The 16,681-nt window shown below is 47.8% G+C and overlaps 1 protein-coding gene across 1 annotated transcript in view; it reads right to left on the bottom strand.

Moving 5' to 3' along the window:
• ANTXR1 (ANTXR cell adhesion molecule 1) overlaps nucleotides 1-16,681 on the bottom strand; it is a 172,643-nt gene that overhangs the window by 34,292 nt on the left and 121,670 nt on the right. The window contains exon 17 of the mRNA XM_080932612.1: nucleotides 12,640-12,720. Coding sequence (XP_080788738.1) covers nucleotides 12,640-12,720 — 81 coding nt within the window. The remainder of the gene's footprint in view (nucleotides 1-12,639; nucleotides 12,721-16,681) is intronic.

Below are 16,681 nucleotides of genomic sequence, written 5' to 3'. Positions count from 1 at the left end.
TGCCATCCTCTCTCTTCCCTGTGCTTCCTTTACTCCATCACCATTGTGTTTCCCAGCAAGCCAAATTCTTTCCAGATTGCAAGCTTTGCCCCGCTGGCCGGACCTTGACAGCTTGTCTTTCATGTTCCCTCTTTAGCTAGTGAGGGCTCCTCTGACCCCACGGGTAGATATCTAATCTATTCCTGTCTATCACTAGCCTAGCACTTAGCACAACACCTAGCTGTTGGGTGCTGTGAAACTAGGTGGTCTTCATGGAAGGATCACTTCGATCACCACTATTATCAAAGCAGATTGAATAAGTAAATGTTGGCTCTTCCTTTGATCTGCCATAGGCACAAGTTCTAGAACCTTCTATAGAACAAATTTCCTTACCTGTAAGATGGGAATGAGAACAGCTACATCACAGGGAAAGAAGTGAGGTGCCGGAGAGCCACCCTCCATGGACCCCAGCGGACACTACTCTTGTGACAAGTCACATGGATTTCCTTTAGGTAAAGTGGTGATACTTGCTATTCAGGGGGTGGGGAATCAAAGAAAATATAGAGTGCAGGCTCTAGTAAATACACAGATGTGCAGAGCAGAGTTTAACATGTTACAAGCGCATGCTTCTCTGTAATGATAGTGTGGAAGGGCAAGGACTAAGGATGGGGTAGCAACTGATCCAGAAAAAACAAAGTCACAGCTGACCCAGCAGGTATCTGGGAAGGAATGGCTTCTGGAATTCTTGTGTTCACAAAGGATACACAGTTGAGGGACTCAAAGTCTGTCATATCACCTAGGCTGTCTGGACCTGTATCATACAATAGAGATACAATTTGCCACAGGGTCTCCTCCCAGTGTGGCCACAGTTACATTTGTAAAACATAAAGGGAATGAACAGAACTCTCCTAAATAATACTGTACCAGATCCAATACTCCCACCTGACATCTATCTCTGATAATCCAAAGTACATTTGCATCCACAGCCCATGTCACCTCTGACCCAACAGCCATGTTTAAATGCTTACAAGTGGTAGGTGCTGCCTGGTTGGACAGTTTGACTGTACTTTTGAGGTGTTCAGGATCCACAGTCATTCCTTGCTACTTATGAAAGTGTAAAGAGAAATTGCAAGTAGTAGTTTTTATCTTAACATAAAGTCCTTTATTATGTGTATATGTGTGCGTGTGAATGTTTGTGTGTTTGTGTGTGTATCCGTGTGAGCAGGTGCCTGCTAAAGGCATCATATCCCTGGAAGCAGGAGTCATGGGTGTCTGTGAAGAGCCTGTCATGGATTCTTGGGATTGAACTCTGGTCCTCTGCAAGAGCAGCGAGTTCTCTTTAGTGCTGAACAATTGCTCCACCCACACAAACAATTTTCAAAACACGACTCTATCTACTCACCTACCTATGTGCCTGTCTTCTAGAAGTGATGAGTAGGGAGGAGATTACTCACTTACAACCAAACACTGTTTTCTTCCTGCAGCCTCTCAGCATTTCTGGGGAGATTCACTAGAAGCCATTTGACTGTGGAGAGACACAACTCTCTTGCCAATGGTTTACAAAACTCAAGGATTTCAATAGTCAAACTGTTGCCATTAAAACAAAATCAAACTTGGAAATGGATGAGAACAGAACGTGCTGTCAAAGGAATGGGCTGCAGAGAACAAGAGGATTGCTATGACATTAAGTCCGAAACGTTGGTCCTCCTCTGGCTCATAAATCTATTAGCAGCCTGCTCTTGGACACAGCCTGGGTGGGTGTTATGAAGACTTGTGACGGCAACACTCTAATGGACAAAGCATTTGCTCCCACACTGATGTCTAGGAAACGGAGACTATAAATCATGCCTTTAGTGAGACCACGTGGGCAATATGGCTCTTCTGAAAACCTTTGTGCTGCTTCTTAGTGGCCTGTATGGGATGCCGGTGTGATGCCAACCACATGTAAGGCCCTGGTTTTTGCCAGGAGGTTGTTTAAATCATTAAGAAGCCTTTTTTTTTTTTTTTTTTTTAACACACCCAGTGCGGGGCCCAGTACAAGTCAGGTGAGGCCACCTACCCACCTTCAGCACCATGGGTTCTGGGGGCTGTGTGTGTGTGCACGCTCGTGCATGTGTATATGCGTGTGTGCGTGTGCCTGTGTGTGCTGTTTCTGGGGACTGTGCTTATTGTTTGAAAGCATGGAAAGTGACCTGTGGATTGATGTTAAGGTGATACATGATTGGACAGTGAGGAGATAGGCAGAGAAAAGGTAAGGAAATGGAAGAGGAACAGAGATTGGGAGGAGATCAAGATGGAGCCAGAGAAAACAGACCTGGATCCTGGTGGCAGTAAATGGCGTTAGGTAGAACTGAATATTTTTAAGGGATTCGATAGGTCCTTTATCACTTATAGAAGGGCAGTTTGTATCTTTGTCCATTTGAAGTAATCTTATGGTATAAAGAGTTTGTGGATTGAGATTGTAATATATAAACTTGTATAAAAAGTTATTGGGCCCTAGAGTCATGTTTGTGCTGGGCGGTGGGGTAAAGAAACACACTGGCCAGAAGCACCAGGGTGGGCGGAGTGAACTGCCTGGGAAGGGGATCTCATGGAGAGTGTAGCTTGTGGACAGAGTGACAGAGTCCATGTGCTCAGCTCCAAACTAGAGCGACCTCTGAGGAGTGAGACCTCAGGGGCCGATAAAGAGATAAACCTTTCCACTTTTAATATTTACTGCAACAGTGGCCTTGGTTCTGAAGTTACTTTAGGCTGGGTGAAGCCCAAAGCATGATGGGTATTGCATCACCGGCTCCCTAAGCCCTGGTGTGGCTGATCTTTTCCTTTTCCTCCCCATCCCCACACCTGCGAACCACAATCAAGGCTGAGCAGAACTACTTCCCAAATGGGAGGAGGAAAGAGAGCCACTGCCTGTCCCACAGAGGATAATTCCCTGTGGACTTGCCATCTGGCCCATGTTATTAGGGAGACTACTAAGCCATCTTTCCAGACTGACATTTATAATGTCCCACTGGGAGGGTAAAACTCACACAGGAGTCACACTCAGAGCTGTGTGCAGGATGGAGCTCAGAGTCAGGCTGATGCAGTGGTTGGAGCCACAGCACCCAGGGGCCAGCTTAGCCCAGACTTTCTGGAGGAAAGTCAGAAACAGAATGGGTGCTGAAGTCCAGAGGAGTGGGTGGGCACATCCCCAAGGCTAACTCTCATCACTGGTAGGCTCTGAATGTGACTTTATCCTTAGAGGGTGGGCACATCCCCAAGGCTAACTGGCAGGCTCTGAATGTGACTTTATCCTTAGAGGATGGGCCAAAAGAGAAAAGACACTAAATGTTACAAATTCATTCTTATGATTAAGGGGGTTGGGGTGGGGTGGGTGACAAACTTTTAAAAAGTTGTACCGATACCTACACTAACAAAATTGTCCATAGTGGTCGTAATGAACATTCAGTCTTTTAATAACCTCACACTTGGAGCTTGCTGCTCCAGGGGACTGTGTGAGAGTCTCTCCTTGGCTTGTTACCAAATGCAGGAGCTTATAAAAATGGGGTGTTATAAAGCCTTCCTCAGGATAGGAAACAGTGTGAGCTATTCCCACTGTGTCCTGTGGGCTAAGTGAAAAGGAAAAGTGGGCTGCAGTCTCTTCCTTCAGATGGCTTCTACCTTTTTCAGGGAGGGAGCACCACTGTTGTTAACCCTAACCATAAGTAAGGGGGTGGGGGGCAGGAAGAGCCCTCCATGAGCAGAGAGCAGGACCGGGTCCTGGAAGTGGGAATTCCACCGGGTGCCTGGTGGATCTGAAGAGATGAAGGGTGGTACAGTATGGTTGTCTCTTCCTCCTCAGTGACACATATTTTAGCTCCTCCCCTACTCACTCCCTCCCCCACACATGTTGTTCTCTCCAGCCAGAAGGCCCTTCTTTCAAGTGGCTTGGGTAAAGCCTCCTTCTTCTATACTCTCAGAGAATCACGAATGTCCCCCTTATGCACAATTTACCACTTGGAACTGTGAACTTTCCCAACTATTCTACAGTGCACAGCACAAGGTAGGGTGTCTCTCAGCTCTATCTGTCCCATCTGCTTGGCCTGGTGCCTGCCAGAGAGGAGAGGGCCAAGAGCTGTTTGTTGAATGAATAGATTTGCTCTTCTGTAGATAGTGTTGGCGATTAAAAATGGGGGGGGGGAGGGGAGGGCTGGAAGAGGTGAGAATCAGGGAGAGAGAAGGATTGTGGGAAGCCTGGTAACACAGCAAATGAGAACAGGTCCAAGCTTGGAGCATCAGCAAGATAGGCACGTTAGACTGGGTATAAAAATGAGAGGGTACCAGAAGGAAGAGGACAGGAAGGACTTCCCTTTGTCTTTCAAAACTGGTCAGGTTTTTATCTTCTCAATATATGAACACTGATCTCCAAGTCCTTTTCCTCCTCCAGTCTAAGGGGAAGATTCTAGAAGGACTGGGCAGTATAGGGCAACTGGCTTCTATTTGTGCCAGTTTTACTAAAGTTGTCTCTGTGACTTGAACAGTTGCAGGGGCCTTAACTGAGCCCCATGTTTCTTATATGCAAAAGGATGGAGTAAGGGGTTTGGGGGACTCAGGGAGTTGCTGTACCTGGGTGGCTGGGAGTCTTTCACCACCTTTCTAGCTCTCTACTTCCTTACTTCAAGATGAAGAGTCTTGGAGATAAGCCAGTCAGTCTATCCTGAGGGCTAGGTTGAGGTGAGTTTGTCATGGAGACATAAGATGGGTCACATAGGTGGTTCACAGCAGCCTGACTTGCTTCACAGAGAGTTCTGGAAGTCCAACTCCCAAGTGAGGTTTTGCCATCTAAATCCAAAGCCAACACTTTCAAGCCAGAGCAGAGCTTCCTGCAAGTGATTCTTGCAGGGACTTATCACAGAGGACAGCATGGTCCTAGACAGGACAGTGACATCTGCTGAAGGGTAAGTCCATGGGAACTAAGTCGCTAGACACAAACATGTTTGGACAAAGCATCAAACTTTCGGAATTACTATGCCCTTGGGTGAAATTTTGACAGTAGAGTCAAGCCCCATTTCCCTTAAGCATAATTTGGATTGGAAGGAAAACCAAACCAAACCAGACCAGACCAGACCAGACCAGACCAGAACCTAAACTAAACTAAATGAGGTCAGAGCATTTGAAGGGAGTGTTATGACTCAGTCTCCTTAATTCTCCTCTGTTATTTGCTTCTCCTTCTTAGTTGTTTGCAACCTGAAGCTACAAGTTGACCTTCTGTTGTTGCAGTAGCTTCTGGGGTGATGAGGTAGTGTGGAGCTTGAGGTCCTGAGAGGGGCTGGGAGGAGGAGGGAGAGGAGGAGGAGGAGGAGGGAGAGGAGGAGGGGGAGGAGGAGGGAGAGGAGGAGGGGGAAGAGGGGGAGGAGGAGGGAGAGGAGAAGGAGGAGGAGGGAGAGGAGGAGGGGGAAGAGGGAGAGGAGGAGGGAGAGGAGAAGGAGGAGGAGGGAGAGGAGGGGGAAGAGGGAGAGGAGGAGGGAGAGGAGAAGGAGGAGGAGGGAGAGGAGGAGGAAGAGGAGGAGGGGGAGGAGGGAGAGGAGGAGGAGGAGGAGGAGGAGGGAGAGGAGGAGGGGGAGGAGGGGGAGGAGGAGGGAGAGGAGGAGGGAGAGGAGGAGGAGGAGGAGGGAGAGGAGGAGGGAGAGGAGGAGGGGAAGGAGGGGGAGGAGGAGGAGGAGGAGGAGGGAGAGGAGGAGGAGGAGGAGGGTGTGAGCATTGATAATTTCTGCATCTGCAGGGGAAAGGGCAGTTTTAATAAGAGGGTTAGAAAAGGAGAAAGGGAGGTGGCGGGGGAGCCCTCCCATGTGGTAGCCTTCACATTCAGAGATATTTGCTACTGTGGAAGGAAGTTGGCATAGAAAAATCTCAAGATGGAGTATGTTACAATTACAGTCAACTCTGGCCTCGACTTTTCGGAAGAAAAGTCAACACTGCAGGCTTTGTGTGCACTCTTCATTTTTCCTTTTTTTTTTTTTTTCTTTTTTTGCTGTGGGGAGAGAATGTTTTGATCTTGTTCTTTCTAAAAACTCAGAAAAGCAAGCCAAGAATCCCAAATACTCATCTCCCACCCCACCCCCTCCTCCAGTGAGAGAGAAGGAAAGATTTCCAAGGGTGAGGACCCAAGCAATGCTCCTGAGAATTTAGCTTCCAGAGGACATCCCAAGCCAAAGTAAATCATGCCCTCTAGGAACAGTTCCCATAATTTGCATTTTTTTCTTTTTCTTAAGTGACCCAGTTTTCACAAAAGTTTATAAGAGTCAAGAGCTACAGGACAGCAAATTGGATTTTTGTTTCAGATCTGTTAGTACCTTAGCCTAGGGTCAGACATCCACCATCTCTAAATGTGTCTGTTTAGTTGCAGGCAATGTTCAATGCTGCCTATTGCGCAAGAAAGAGTTGACCTTCACATTGGCAAGATTCTTTTTGCTTTTGTTGTTTTTTGAAACAGAGTCTCACCATGTACAGCTTTGGCTGTTCTGGTATTTACTAGGTAGACCAGGCTGGCCTGGAACTCACAGACCTGCCTTCCAAATGCTGGGATTAAGGGTGCGTTCCACTACAACCAGATAGCATGATTCTTTTCATTATTACTGCTTTGAAAGTAGGAAAATGATTCACAGAAGAGGTTTTAAAATTAATTATTTCAGATAGATAGATAGATAGATAGATAGATGATAGATAGATGATAGGTAGACAGACAGACAGACAGACGGACGGACAGATAGATTGGCATTATATGCCACCACCTCTCCTCTGGCTCTCCCTCCTTAGTTTTCCTAATCCTTCTCCATTCCTTTCTCCACCCCACTTAAAGGATGTGACTGACCCTGGGGATTCCAGGTTTAACCCATTTCTCCTCATATCTGCTCGGTTTCCCACATGGTTATGGATGAGGCATGCATGTGAATCCCTCCACAACCTTAAACATCTTAAGGTCCTAAGCTAAAGCCTTTCATACCTGTATTACCCCCCAGGACTCTAGCACCCACCTCTGCCTCCCCCTGTCACCCCCCCCCCACACCCTGCCTAATGCTCTTATTCCTGTAACTGGCAACAGAGGCTCTACCACTTGGACCAACTCCTGTCCACTGGTCCTGTTTTCCACATAGGGTGGGTACCAAACCAGTAACTGTCAGTGCCTCCTTCATTCAGAAAGAGTTGTCCTTGCTGTCATTTTTCTCTGTCACTGTGTTCATATCACAGTGGGCCCTCCCTTAAATACAATTATGTATGTAACTTAGGGCACCAGGGAATTGCCACTGTTCTGGTCCTGTGAACGTTACCCCACATGCCTCTCTATCCTACACTCCACCCGACATCTCAGAAAGTCTTACTTGAAGCTTTTAGCCTTGGTATCTTTCTCATACCCACTCTGGGCTCAGATGTCACTTTAAGCAGCCACTGTGGACTTCACAGCAGACAAGATGCTTTGATGGAAGTTTCAGCCACAGCCACATCCAGAACCAGTTTTTCTTTTCTTTTTTCTTTTCTTTTTTTTAAATACCAGGCTATGCTTGGGGACCTGCCTGTTTGTCCCCACTCCCTACTCAGTGACTGTCACCGAATACCCAGCAGTACCTGGGGCTCAACTCAAGGAAGGGACTTCACTGCTGAGAGAGGGAAGGAGTTTGCCTCCCTTCCCCACCCCTCCCGCCAGGGGATGGTAAAATCTGGACCCTCTAAACTCATTTTTCAGACCTTCTTTCTAGCTGTGAGCCCCTGTCCTGAACTGTAGCTTCTGCCCCTGTGAATGAATGTCACGGATGTCCCTGTATCACCATGAGTGGTGCTCTGCTCTTGTAACCAATTTTAGTTAGAGCAGTGACCACACACCAAACTTCAGATGCCAGCATGAAGTGCTGCTTTGCTGGGCATCATCAGTGCCTATCCCAGAAATGGGTCCCAAGTGGAAGTGCAGAAGATGTTTGACTGAGAGAAAGGAGCCCTGAAAAGCATTAGAAACCGGAAGTGAAGGAAGTAGTATTAAAAAGAGACAAGAGACAGAAGCGGGCAAACGTCGGCAGGTCTGTGCATGCCACCGGCAGCTACAGACAACTCATCAGCTTTGGAGGGAGCAGGCTGAGGTCACCCTCCTGGGGAACAACTTGCTCAGCTCAGTGCCCGCATGACCAGCCTTGGTCCCTGTTGCACACGGCTAGGCTACTTAGAAGAAGACTGCCCTGGGGCTGGGGTTCAGATTGCTCAACCTCCAGGCCTGGGTTTGAGATGAGTGGCAGATGATGTTTACATAGATTTACATGTGCATTTCCTGGATCTCTTCTGACTGCAAGGAATTCCCTGTCTTCAAAACAAGCTCAGAGTGTGTGGAGAGTAATGGAATGTACCAGCCCCTGATGCCAGATTTGAGAGCAACCAAGGAGCTAAAAACAAAACAAAGACCTAGCTCCACGGGTCAGCCAGGAACATGTGAGTGACTAGAGTTCATGCTGGGGCAGACAGATGGGGAGGGCTGTGGAAAGATGCGCAGACTTTTATCCACCGAGACATAAGGTAGGTGTTATCCTTCTTACCCAAACAACTACAACATCAGTAGCCAGAATCTAGACTCTCCATCCCTTCCTGGGAGCAAAGAGGCATAGAGATTGCAGGACACTGTGATCTGCCCACTTCCTGGATGCCTAGGGTGCTCTTCCAGTTTCCGAAATGTTCTGGAGGGAAAGGAGATGACACCTGTGTGGAATTAGCTCTGGCCAACTGTTAGGACCACTCAGGGAGCCTAGACCTCAGCCTGAGCAATTCAACAGAATCAGTGGGGTGGGACCATGCCTTAGTGCCCCAGAGCCAGAGACTCTGATCTACAAGTTACCCAACCTTTCCTCCTTGACAATGTGTTTGAAATTAGCGATCTGGGCACAGGTCCCGCTCCAACTAGAGAGACAGTGGCTCAAGTCTTATTATTATTTCTTATTAAGCTAGATAAGATATTTGGGTCAGTAGGTCACAGGGAAACACAGGAGGCAATGACTCAGGAGTCAGGTATGAATAGAAACATTGTAAAAATCAAGCTAGCAAAGATGGGGGACCCTGGCAGCACTGAGCACGGGTATCTCACTGGCTCTAGGTGTGGACCCCAGTCCTGCAGCATTGGTAGTCACCTTGGAAATGCTTATTCCCAGTCTGGCCCACAGTGACTGAGCTAGAATCTCTGAGGTGGGACCCCGGCAACATGTTAGATTTGCAAAGTGACTGTGAAGCCCAAGTTTGAGAACCACTGATCTGTCACAGGAATGCCCAATTCTGCTGGTCCTGGGCCTGCTCAGGCACCTCGATTTTTCCTATCTGGTAACCCTAGTTAACCTTACTTAGGAAGGTATCTGAGGAAAAGACAACCTTAGAGCATTCGATAGAAAAGTGGATCGACAATGTTGAAGAGATGGCTCCCTGGTTAAGAATACTTGTATTTACAGAGGACCTGGGTTCGGTTCAGAGCGCAGCTCACAGCTGTCTGTAATTTCAATTCCCTACTCTGTGGGCACCCCAGCCCACATACAGACATCGCCCCCCACAAATATACGCTAATTAAAAATAAAGTCAATCTTAAAAGCCGATCAACACACACACCAAATAATTGAAGACAGCGAAAAGTATCATCGGAAAGTTGCCCCACCCTAAGAGTTTAAAACAAGTAGCAGGACTTTCCTGATTCCCATGGATTTGTTGAAGACGATGCTAGGAAGGCAAATCCATGTAAAATTTTAGGGCTGTGACTCAGAAATGTCCGAGACAGCCTCGGGATTCTTCATACAGTTGATTTGGTAGAGAGATGGACACTTAGCTAAAGGAACATTGTATCCCAGCTTTATAATATATATCATATATTATAATTACATTAGCATGCTAATATAATTATATTAATATGATAAAATAATAACCACTTGAGAATACCCCCAAAGGAAAAATACACAGTGAAAGATGGAGCAGCCTTCTTTAAGGTAACTGCAGGCCAGGATCCTTGATGGATGGAAATATACACTCCTTGAATAGGTGAGGGGACTTGAAACAGGTTTATTAAATGGGGAGCAGCATGAAGTCTGAGAAACGGACACTGAAAAGCTCTCACAAGCCATAAGGTTTTCTTTCCTCAGGGTAAACATTCTGAATTCCTTCAGCCATTTGTCCTTGAAAAAAATTATCAGAGTCCCTGAAATCTGAGCTGCCCGTATATGCAAGAAGCCTTGGGGGACATTCTACAAAGCGTTCGAGGGATATGTTACTGTCACGTGTATCACACAGTTCTGCTTTGGCACCACCATGTTGGAAGCATGGGTCTAGAATTTGGGTTGATGGGGTCACCATGTAGTTGGTGGACCATGATGTCAAGCTAACGCAAGTTTGTTAAGTGGAAAGGGAGGGAAGACATTGAGAGTAGACCAACAGGACTATTGGAAGGGGCAGGGGCAGCAAAGGTCCTTGTATGTTCAGGACTCAGTCCCAAAAATCCAAGATGTTTGTTGCAAGTCAAAGATCAAGAAGAATGCACTGAAAGCCTTGTTTTAGAAAGGACATCTCAGTGGCTGCTTTCTGGAAGCAAGGGACACCTGCATAAGGAACTTTAAAATGCTGGGATCCTTTGGGTCACTGACTTCCTATTACACTGATTTCCTGGTGGGATTCACGGAACCATGGACTAATGAGCTTCCCCAGGGCTGAAAGAGGGCAACAGGCTAAGCAGTCATGTTTGTCTTGTGGGGTTCTGTCTGCTCTGAAGCAATGGGCTGAAGTTTCCAAAGTCCTTGCACTGGTGGGCTGGGTCTACACCAGTCTGTCTTTCAAGGTGTGTTGACAGGAGGAGGGCCATGCAGGAGCCTGGAAGTGGGGTGGGGGTGGGGTTGGGGGAGCTACCAGGCCTCATGATTCAACACTCAGAGTGTGGCTGAGACTGTCATTGGGTGACTTTTGGTTTTGTTTTGCTTTAGAGGAAAATTCAGAACCTATGACTCTTGTTCACGGGAACATGGCTGGGCGGAGTGACTTTGAGTTGATGGAAAATGCGGTCAACCTCATAAATCTTGTACAGTCATCACTGAAGGGCTGTAGTGAATGCCCCAAGGTTATGCAAAACAAAGCAGGGAAGGCAGCCGCCCTGGGGAGGGAGGTTCTTAGCCTCAGGCACACCTGTGAGGGTTCTTAGCCTCAGGCACACCTGTGGGGTTCTTAGCCTTAGGCACACCTGTGGGGTTCTTAGCCTCAGGCACACCTGTGGGGGTTCTTAGCCTTAGGCACACCTGTGGGGTTCTTAGCCTCAGGCACACCTGTGGGGTTCTTAGCCTCAGGTACACCTGTGAGGGTTCTTAGCCTCAAACACTGAAGGCTGTGTTGAGTAGGCTGAGGTGGGAAGATACATGTTAAAGGTGGGCAGCACAGTTCTCTGGGTCCTGCACAAAGAGGAGTCACCGAGCTGAGCACTAGCACCCATCATTCTCTGCTTCCGGACTGTGGTCACACAGCGACAGGTCACTTCAATCTGCTGTGACTCCCTCACCACGCTGGGTTTTAAGATCAGACTGTGAGTTAGAATGCATCCTTTCTCTCCCAAGTTGCTATTCATTTATTTATTTCAACATGTGTGGGTGTTGTGCATGCATGTATGAATGTGTGCCTCCTGTGTGCCTGCTGCCCAGCGGAGGCTGGAAGAAGGCATCACAGTTACAGGTGCCGTGAACAGCCATGAAGGTTTCCTGAAAGAGCAGAGCTATAGCTGCTGAGACATCTCTCCAGCCTCAACACTAAGTTGCTTTTCTCGGGATTTTATCACAGCAAGTAAGACAAGGTTGCTCACCTGCCATCTGTACCAAGACACGGCCATCATGATCCCATTTACAAAGATGAAACACAGAGGACAGGGGGTTCGCCTCACTTTTTTCTAGCCAGGAAGGAAATGGCTTCGAGCTCAAGTCTGCCAGACTCTCCTAAATGAGAAACCTAAATTTTGTGTCTTGGTTCCCAAGGAAGGTGCAGGTTGCTGGAAGCTGAGGGAGAGTTTTGTTCTGAGCCTGTCTCTCTCATGAGGAACCTCCTCGCCTAAGAAGGGATGTTACTCACCTTTCCTTGTCCCCATTTACAAAGTGAAGGCGCTGGCTTCCTGGCTTCTACCTGTGTAGCCACTACAAAGTCAGTGCTAGCACCTAATAGATCCCGGCCAAACCTCCACAACGGCAGAAGCCCCCTTAGAGTCCTGGCCACTTGTCCAGTGCCTGTGGGCAGATGGCTGGCGCTCTCTGCTGCCTTCCTGTGGTGCTGGCTCTGTGTCTCTTCCGAGGTCTGTGTGGATGAGACCAGGGACCTTCCTCTGGAAGCTGTCTCTGCAGCAGAGCCTAGCTAGACCCGCGCTCATGGCACCTTAGATTAAAAATTTCACGTTCTAGGCAGCTAACACCAGTGTATTTCTGACAAAGTTCTTCTCTTTCAGAAAAGCAAACTGAAACACGAAGTCTGACAACAAACAGGATTTAAAAAATTACCATCTGATTCATCAGCACAGGAAATAAGAGCTGGAGCTGTATATGAGTAGCTATTCAGGTACCAGTAAAACAGAGGGAGTGAGAAAAAGTGTGTGTTGTGTGTGCACGCGTGGACATGCGTACATATTTATGAGTATGTGACCATTGTTCCTACCGTGTCTCCAGGTTGTGGCCTCATCACGGACACTCGATCATATCCTTTTCTCAGCAGAACCCACAGGGCATCGAGTTTTCCCTTAAGTAAAAGAAATGCAAGAAGATTACATATGAAACAAGTCTGGCGGACAGGCATCGTCAAAATAAAGAACTCACCCCACCCCCAGTCTTTTCCTCAGGTCTCTCCCATTGTTAGAAGCCCAGCTCCAGTTGATTGGTGAATGTGGATTGGGGACCCTCCACTCTCAAATGCAAGGGGTACAGTCTAAGACCATGAAAAGAACAGGCCTCCATGTGAAGTATGCTTTGTACGGGAGGGAGGGGGGAGCTGGGTCTGTTCTGCAGCATGAGTGTGTGTGTGTGTGGTGTCCCGGAGGACAGTGATGGGAAGGTGGGGGGATGTCTGCGGAGCTCAGCCTCAGTACAGACACTTTATGGTGGCAGCGCTGAGAACCCCAGGTTCTGAGGTCACTCTCTGGTGGGCCAAACACACCTGAAAAACTGAGCTCTTGAACATAGGCTAGCGGTCACCCAAGCTCTGGCGGGTTAACTGTGATCATACCAAATGTTGGGTTTCTCATCTCTTATTGCAAATACAAAAGTCTTTGGAACTATTCTGAAATGGGTTCAGCATCACTGGTGGACAGAGAAGGTGCTGTATTTGGCATAGTGTTCACCATGAGGCAAGGCTGAGTGTCAGCTAACTGTTTCCTTAAAGGTTCTTAGGGGACAGGCCCTTACAGTTCATGGTATTAGGTGGCTGAACGCCTTCTCTTCATTTCTAGGGGAAAGGGGCTCTTAATATTTGGTTCGTAAATCAGCCCACCCATGTTTGCTAGACACTCAACTCCCGGACAAATGAGGGACAATGACTTGAGGCTTAAGGAACAGAATTTGGCTGTCGAAGAAAGGAACTAATTAGCTCAGCAGAACCGGAAAGCTGTACGCACACAGCAACAAACTGCTTGTATACTCGGTCCCAGGAGAAAATGGATTATGCTCCTCAGTGGAGCACGTGGCTGTACAGAACCTAACAGACAGCTCTTGCTGACCCAGGGGAGCTGAAGCTGGGCTGGCTTGTCGCCAGCCTGTGGCGCAGCGCTTTCTCAACTCCCCAAGGCTTGCTTTTCTTAAAGTGGGGGGAGGAGTCAAGGACATCGTCTCCTCTTTAAGTTAAGTTATCTTGAAGCTATCTCCTCGTTTCAGAAAAAGTATTCACCACATGCTATCTGTGACCAAAGTCATTAAAGTGACAGTTGGGAAGGGGAATGAGGCTGGAAAGGCGTCAGAGAGGGTGTCTCCAATGCATGAATATTCACAAGCACATAGATGTCTTTGTGTCCTTCTACCTCCTCCCAAGCTGAAACTACATTCCTCTTCATCACACCAAGCTGTGCTCTGGTCCCAGTCATCCCCTCAGAATGGCTCTTACTTAAACCCACACAGGACAACTTGGTCAAATGCCTCCATACTCTGGAGATGCAGTGGGTTCTCCCTTCAGAGCCTTTCCCTTGGCCTGTCTCCCTCTCTGCTTCTTTGCCCCTTGCCCTCTGCCTGTGTTTGATTTGGGCATGTGTGTATGTTGGTATATGTGTGTGTGTGAAATGTGTGTATATTGGTGTGTGTTGGTATATGTGTGTGTGTGGTATGTGTGAGTGTGTTGGTATGTGTGTATGTTGGTGTATGTTGGTATGTGTTGGTGTATGTGTGTGAGAGTTGGTATGTGTGTATGTTGGTGTATGAGTGTTGGTATGTGTATATGTTGGTGTGTGTTGTGTGTGTGTGGTTTGTATGAGTGTGTTGGTATATGTGTATGTTGGTGTGTGTTGGTGTGTGTGGTATGTGTGTATGTTGGTGTGTATGTGTGTGAGTGTTGGTGTGTGTGGTATGTATGTATGTTGGCATGTATTGGTGTGTGTGTGTACGTGTGAGTGTGTAGGGTGACTGTCCCTGTCACATTAGGGTGCCTATCATATACAGTCTGTATACAACATGCACTTTAGACTCTGGTCTTGCTTCACTCCCCAGGCAAACTGCCAGTTGCCTCTGTGAAGCTATGACGGAGATTCCACCACAAACCCCAGAGCCCCAGCCAGGGTGTGTTAGCTGACATTTAAAAATAGCTTCTTCCATATGAAGTTGACACAGCTTGACTATAAAACAGAAGATTTAGCAGTGCCAGGCTTCCACACCCTACCTCTCTCTGCTCAGACCATAAAGGCAGGGAGAGAGGCGAAGTTCTAGCAGGTTCACCCGCAGGCCTGCTGGGACCTAGTCGACCTCATGCAGAGCACCCCTGGGCACAGCTGCATTTCTTCTCCATTTTGGGGCTCTTTGGGGCTCTCTTAGCTTGTGGATTCAGCTCTGAGATGGGAACTTGAAGATAGATCAATTTATAGTACTGTTCTGAACAGAAACCTGCATTTCTGTGTTTTGAGATGCACGGTAGTTTAATCCACAACCCCGTCTCTCGCAGTTAGCCATTTGCAGGGAGCAGCCTGTCTGTCTGTCTTTTAAGGCAGGTCCTGGCTTGGCCCCTTAACACTTCTCTTACTCCCCGATGTGTGGAGAAGCTACTGGAAAAAGGGATAGGTCGTTTCTCTGAAGTCTGCAGTCAGTCCTAGTTTTAATCCAGCTGGTGGCCATGAATTTGGGCATGACTTAACTTGTCTGTAACTTGTCTGCAATGACCAGTTCTGTTTAATGAGAAGTACGGGGTGCTGTAAATCCAGGAAGCAAAAACCAAGCAAAGGAAAAATGAAGCTGAATACCAGGGATGAAATTCCCCCATCACGAGCCTGGAGCGAGGATGGGGGAAGTGTGGTTGATGTGGTCAGTGTCTTAATACAGCACGGGGTGTGATGTGATGTGGGGACAAGAGGCAGAGCTCACTGGAACCATTATGCATGCCCACCCGCTTCTCAGCTGGGGGGGGGCCTGGGGAGGAGAGGGAAAGAGGGAGGAAGATGGTAGATTTGTTGAAACCCGTGGCACCATGTGGATGATTCCGGCCACTTTTGCTGGAGAACTCAACATGGTCCCAGGATCTGCTGAAAGTTTTGTGCTAGGTGCAGGGTTCTCCCTGCTCACAGTGGGAAGGGAAGGCAGACGCAGCACGGACTGACCATTTCCCAGGAGCCTCCTGTTCTCACTGACTGTATTTCTTTGTGTACCAGCTCTGCACCAGCTAGCTTCCCTTGGCTCATGGGTGAGGAGGGAGTAGGGGGTTGGGAAGGTGGGGTAGGAGGTGGGGGGGGGGGAGCTGCTAGAAGGATGTGAGAGTAAGGTGAGGGTGAAAAGGGGCATTTGTCTCTTCTGTCCCCTTCAGACTTCCTTGGCTCCCTGTGATGACTATATTCCTAATAGGGCAGCCTCACTGAAGGGGCCACTGAACCTAGCTCACTGTTTGTTAACCCTAGTATTTGCAGTGTCCCTGTATTAGTGTAGAACTGTGACAAACACCCAGGAAGGGTACTATGTGGGACTTAGGTCTGCATACACCTTCTAGAAGGGGCCAAAGAATAAAGGCTAGAGGCCTCGGTAAGAGGAAAAACTGAGGAAGGTGTGTAAGAGCTTATATAACCAGTTAAGAATGTCAAAGCTGGGCTGGAGAGATGGCTCAGCTGTTAAGAGCACTGACTGCTTTTCCACAGGTCCTGAATTCAATTCCCAGCAACCACGTGGCAGCTCACAACCATCTGTAATGGGATCTGATGCCCTCTTCTGTGTGTCTGAAGACAGCAACAATGTATTCATAACATAAAAGAATACAATGTATTCATAACATAAAAAAGAATGTCAGACACAGCACACACAGGACCTGCACAGAAGACATCCTATTGTGGAGAAGGGGAACCAAGGAGCTGTCTGTGACTGATACATGTTGGGAGAGAAAAAACCCTGTCGCCAATGGAATACCCCTGGGTCTATCAGTCACACTCCAAGGCAGGCCCAAGGTCCAGGAGTCGTTGGCCAGCACAAAACACAGTGCTCGATTTTTTGGTGTGCTTTTTGTTTTGGTAAATATTTGCCTTATATTT

The sequence above is a fragment of the Micromys minutus genome (assembly GCF_963924665.1).
Source record: "Micromys minutus genome assembly, chromosome: 18".
Taxonomy (NCBI): Eukaryota; Metazoa; Chordata; class Mammalia; order Rodentia; family Muridae; genus Micromys; species Micromys minutus.
Note: the sequence above shows the minus strand (reverse complement) of the source record. Positions and strands in the feature narration are given on the sequence as shown.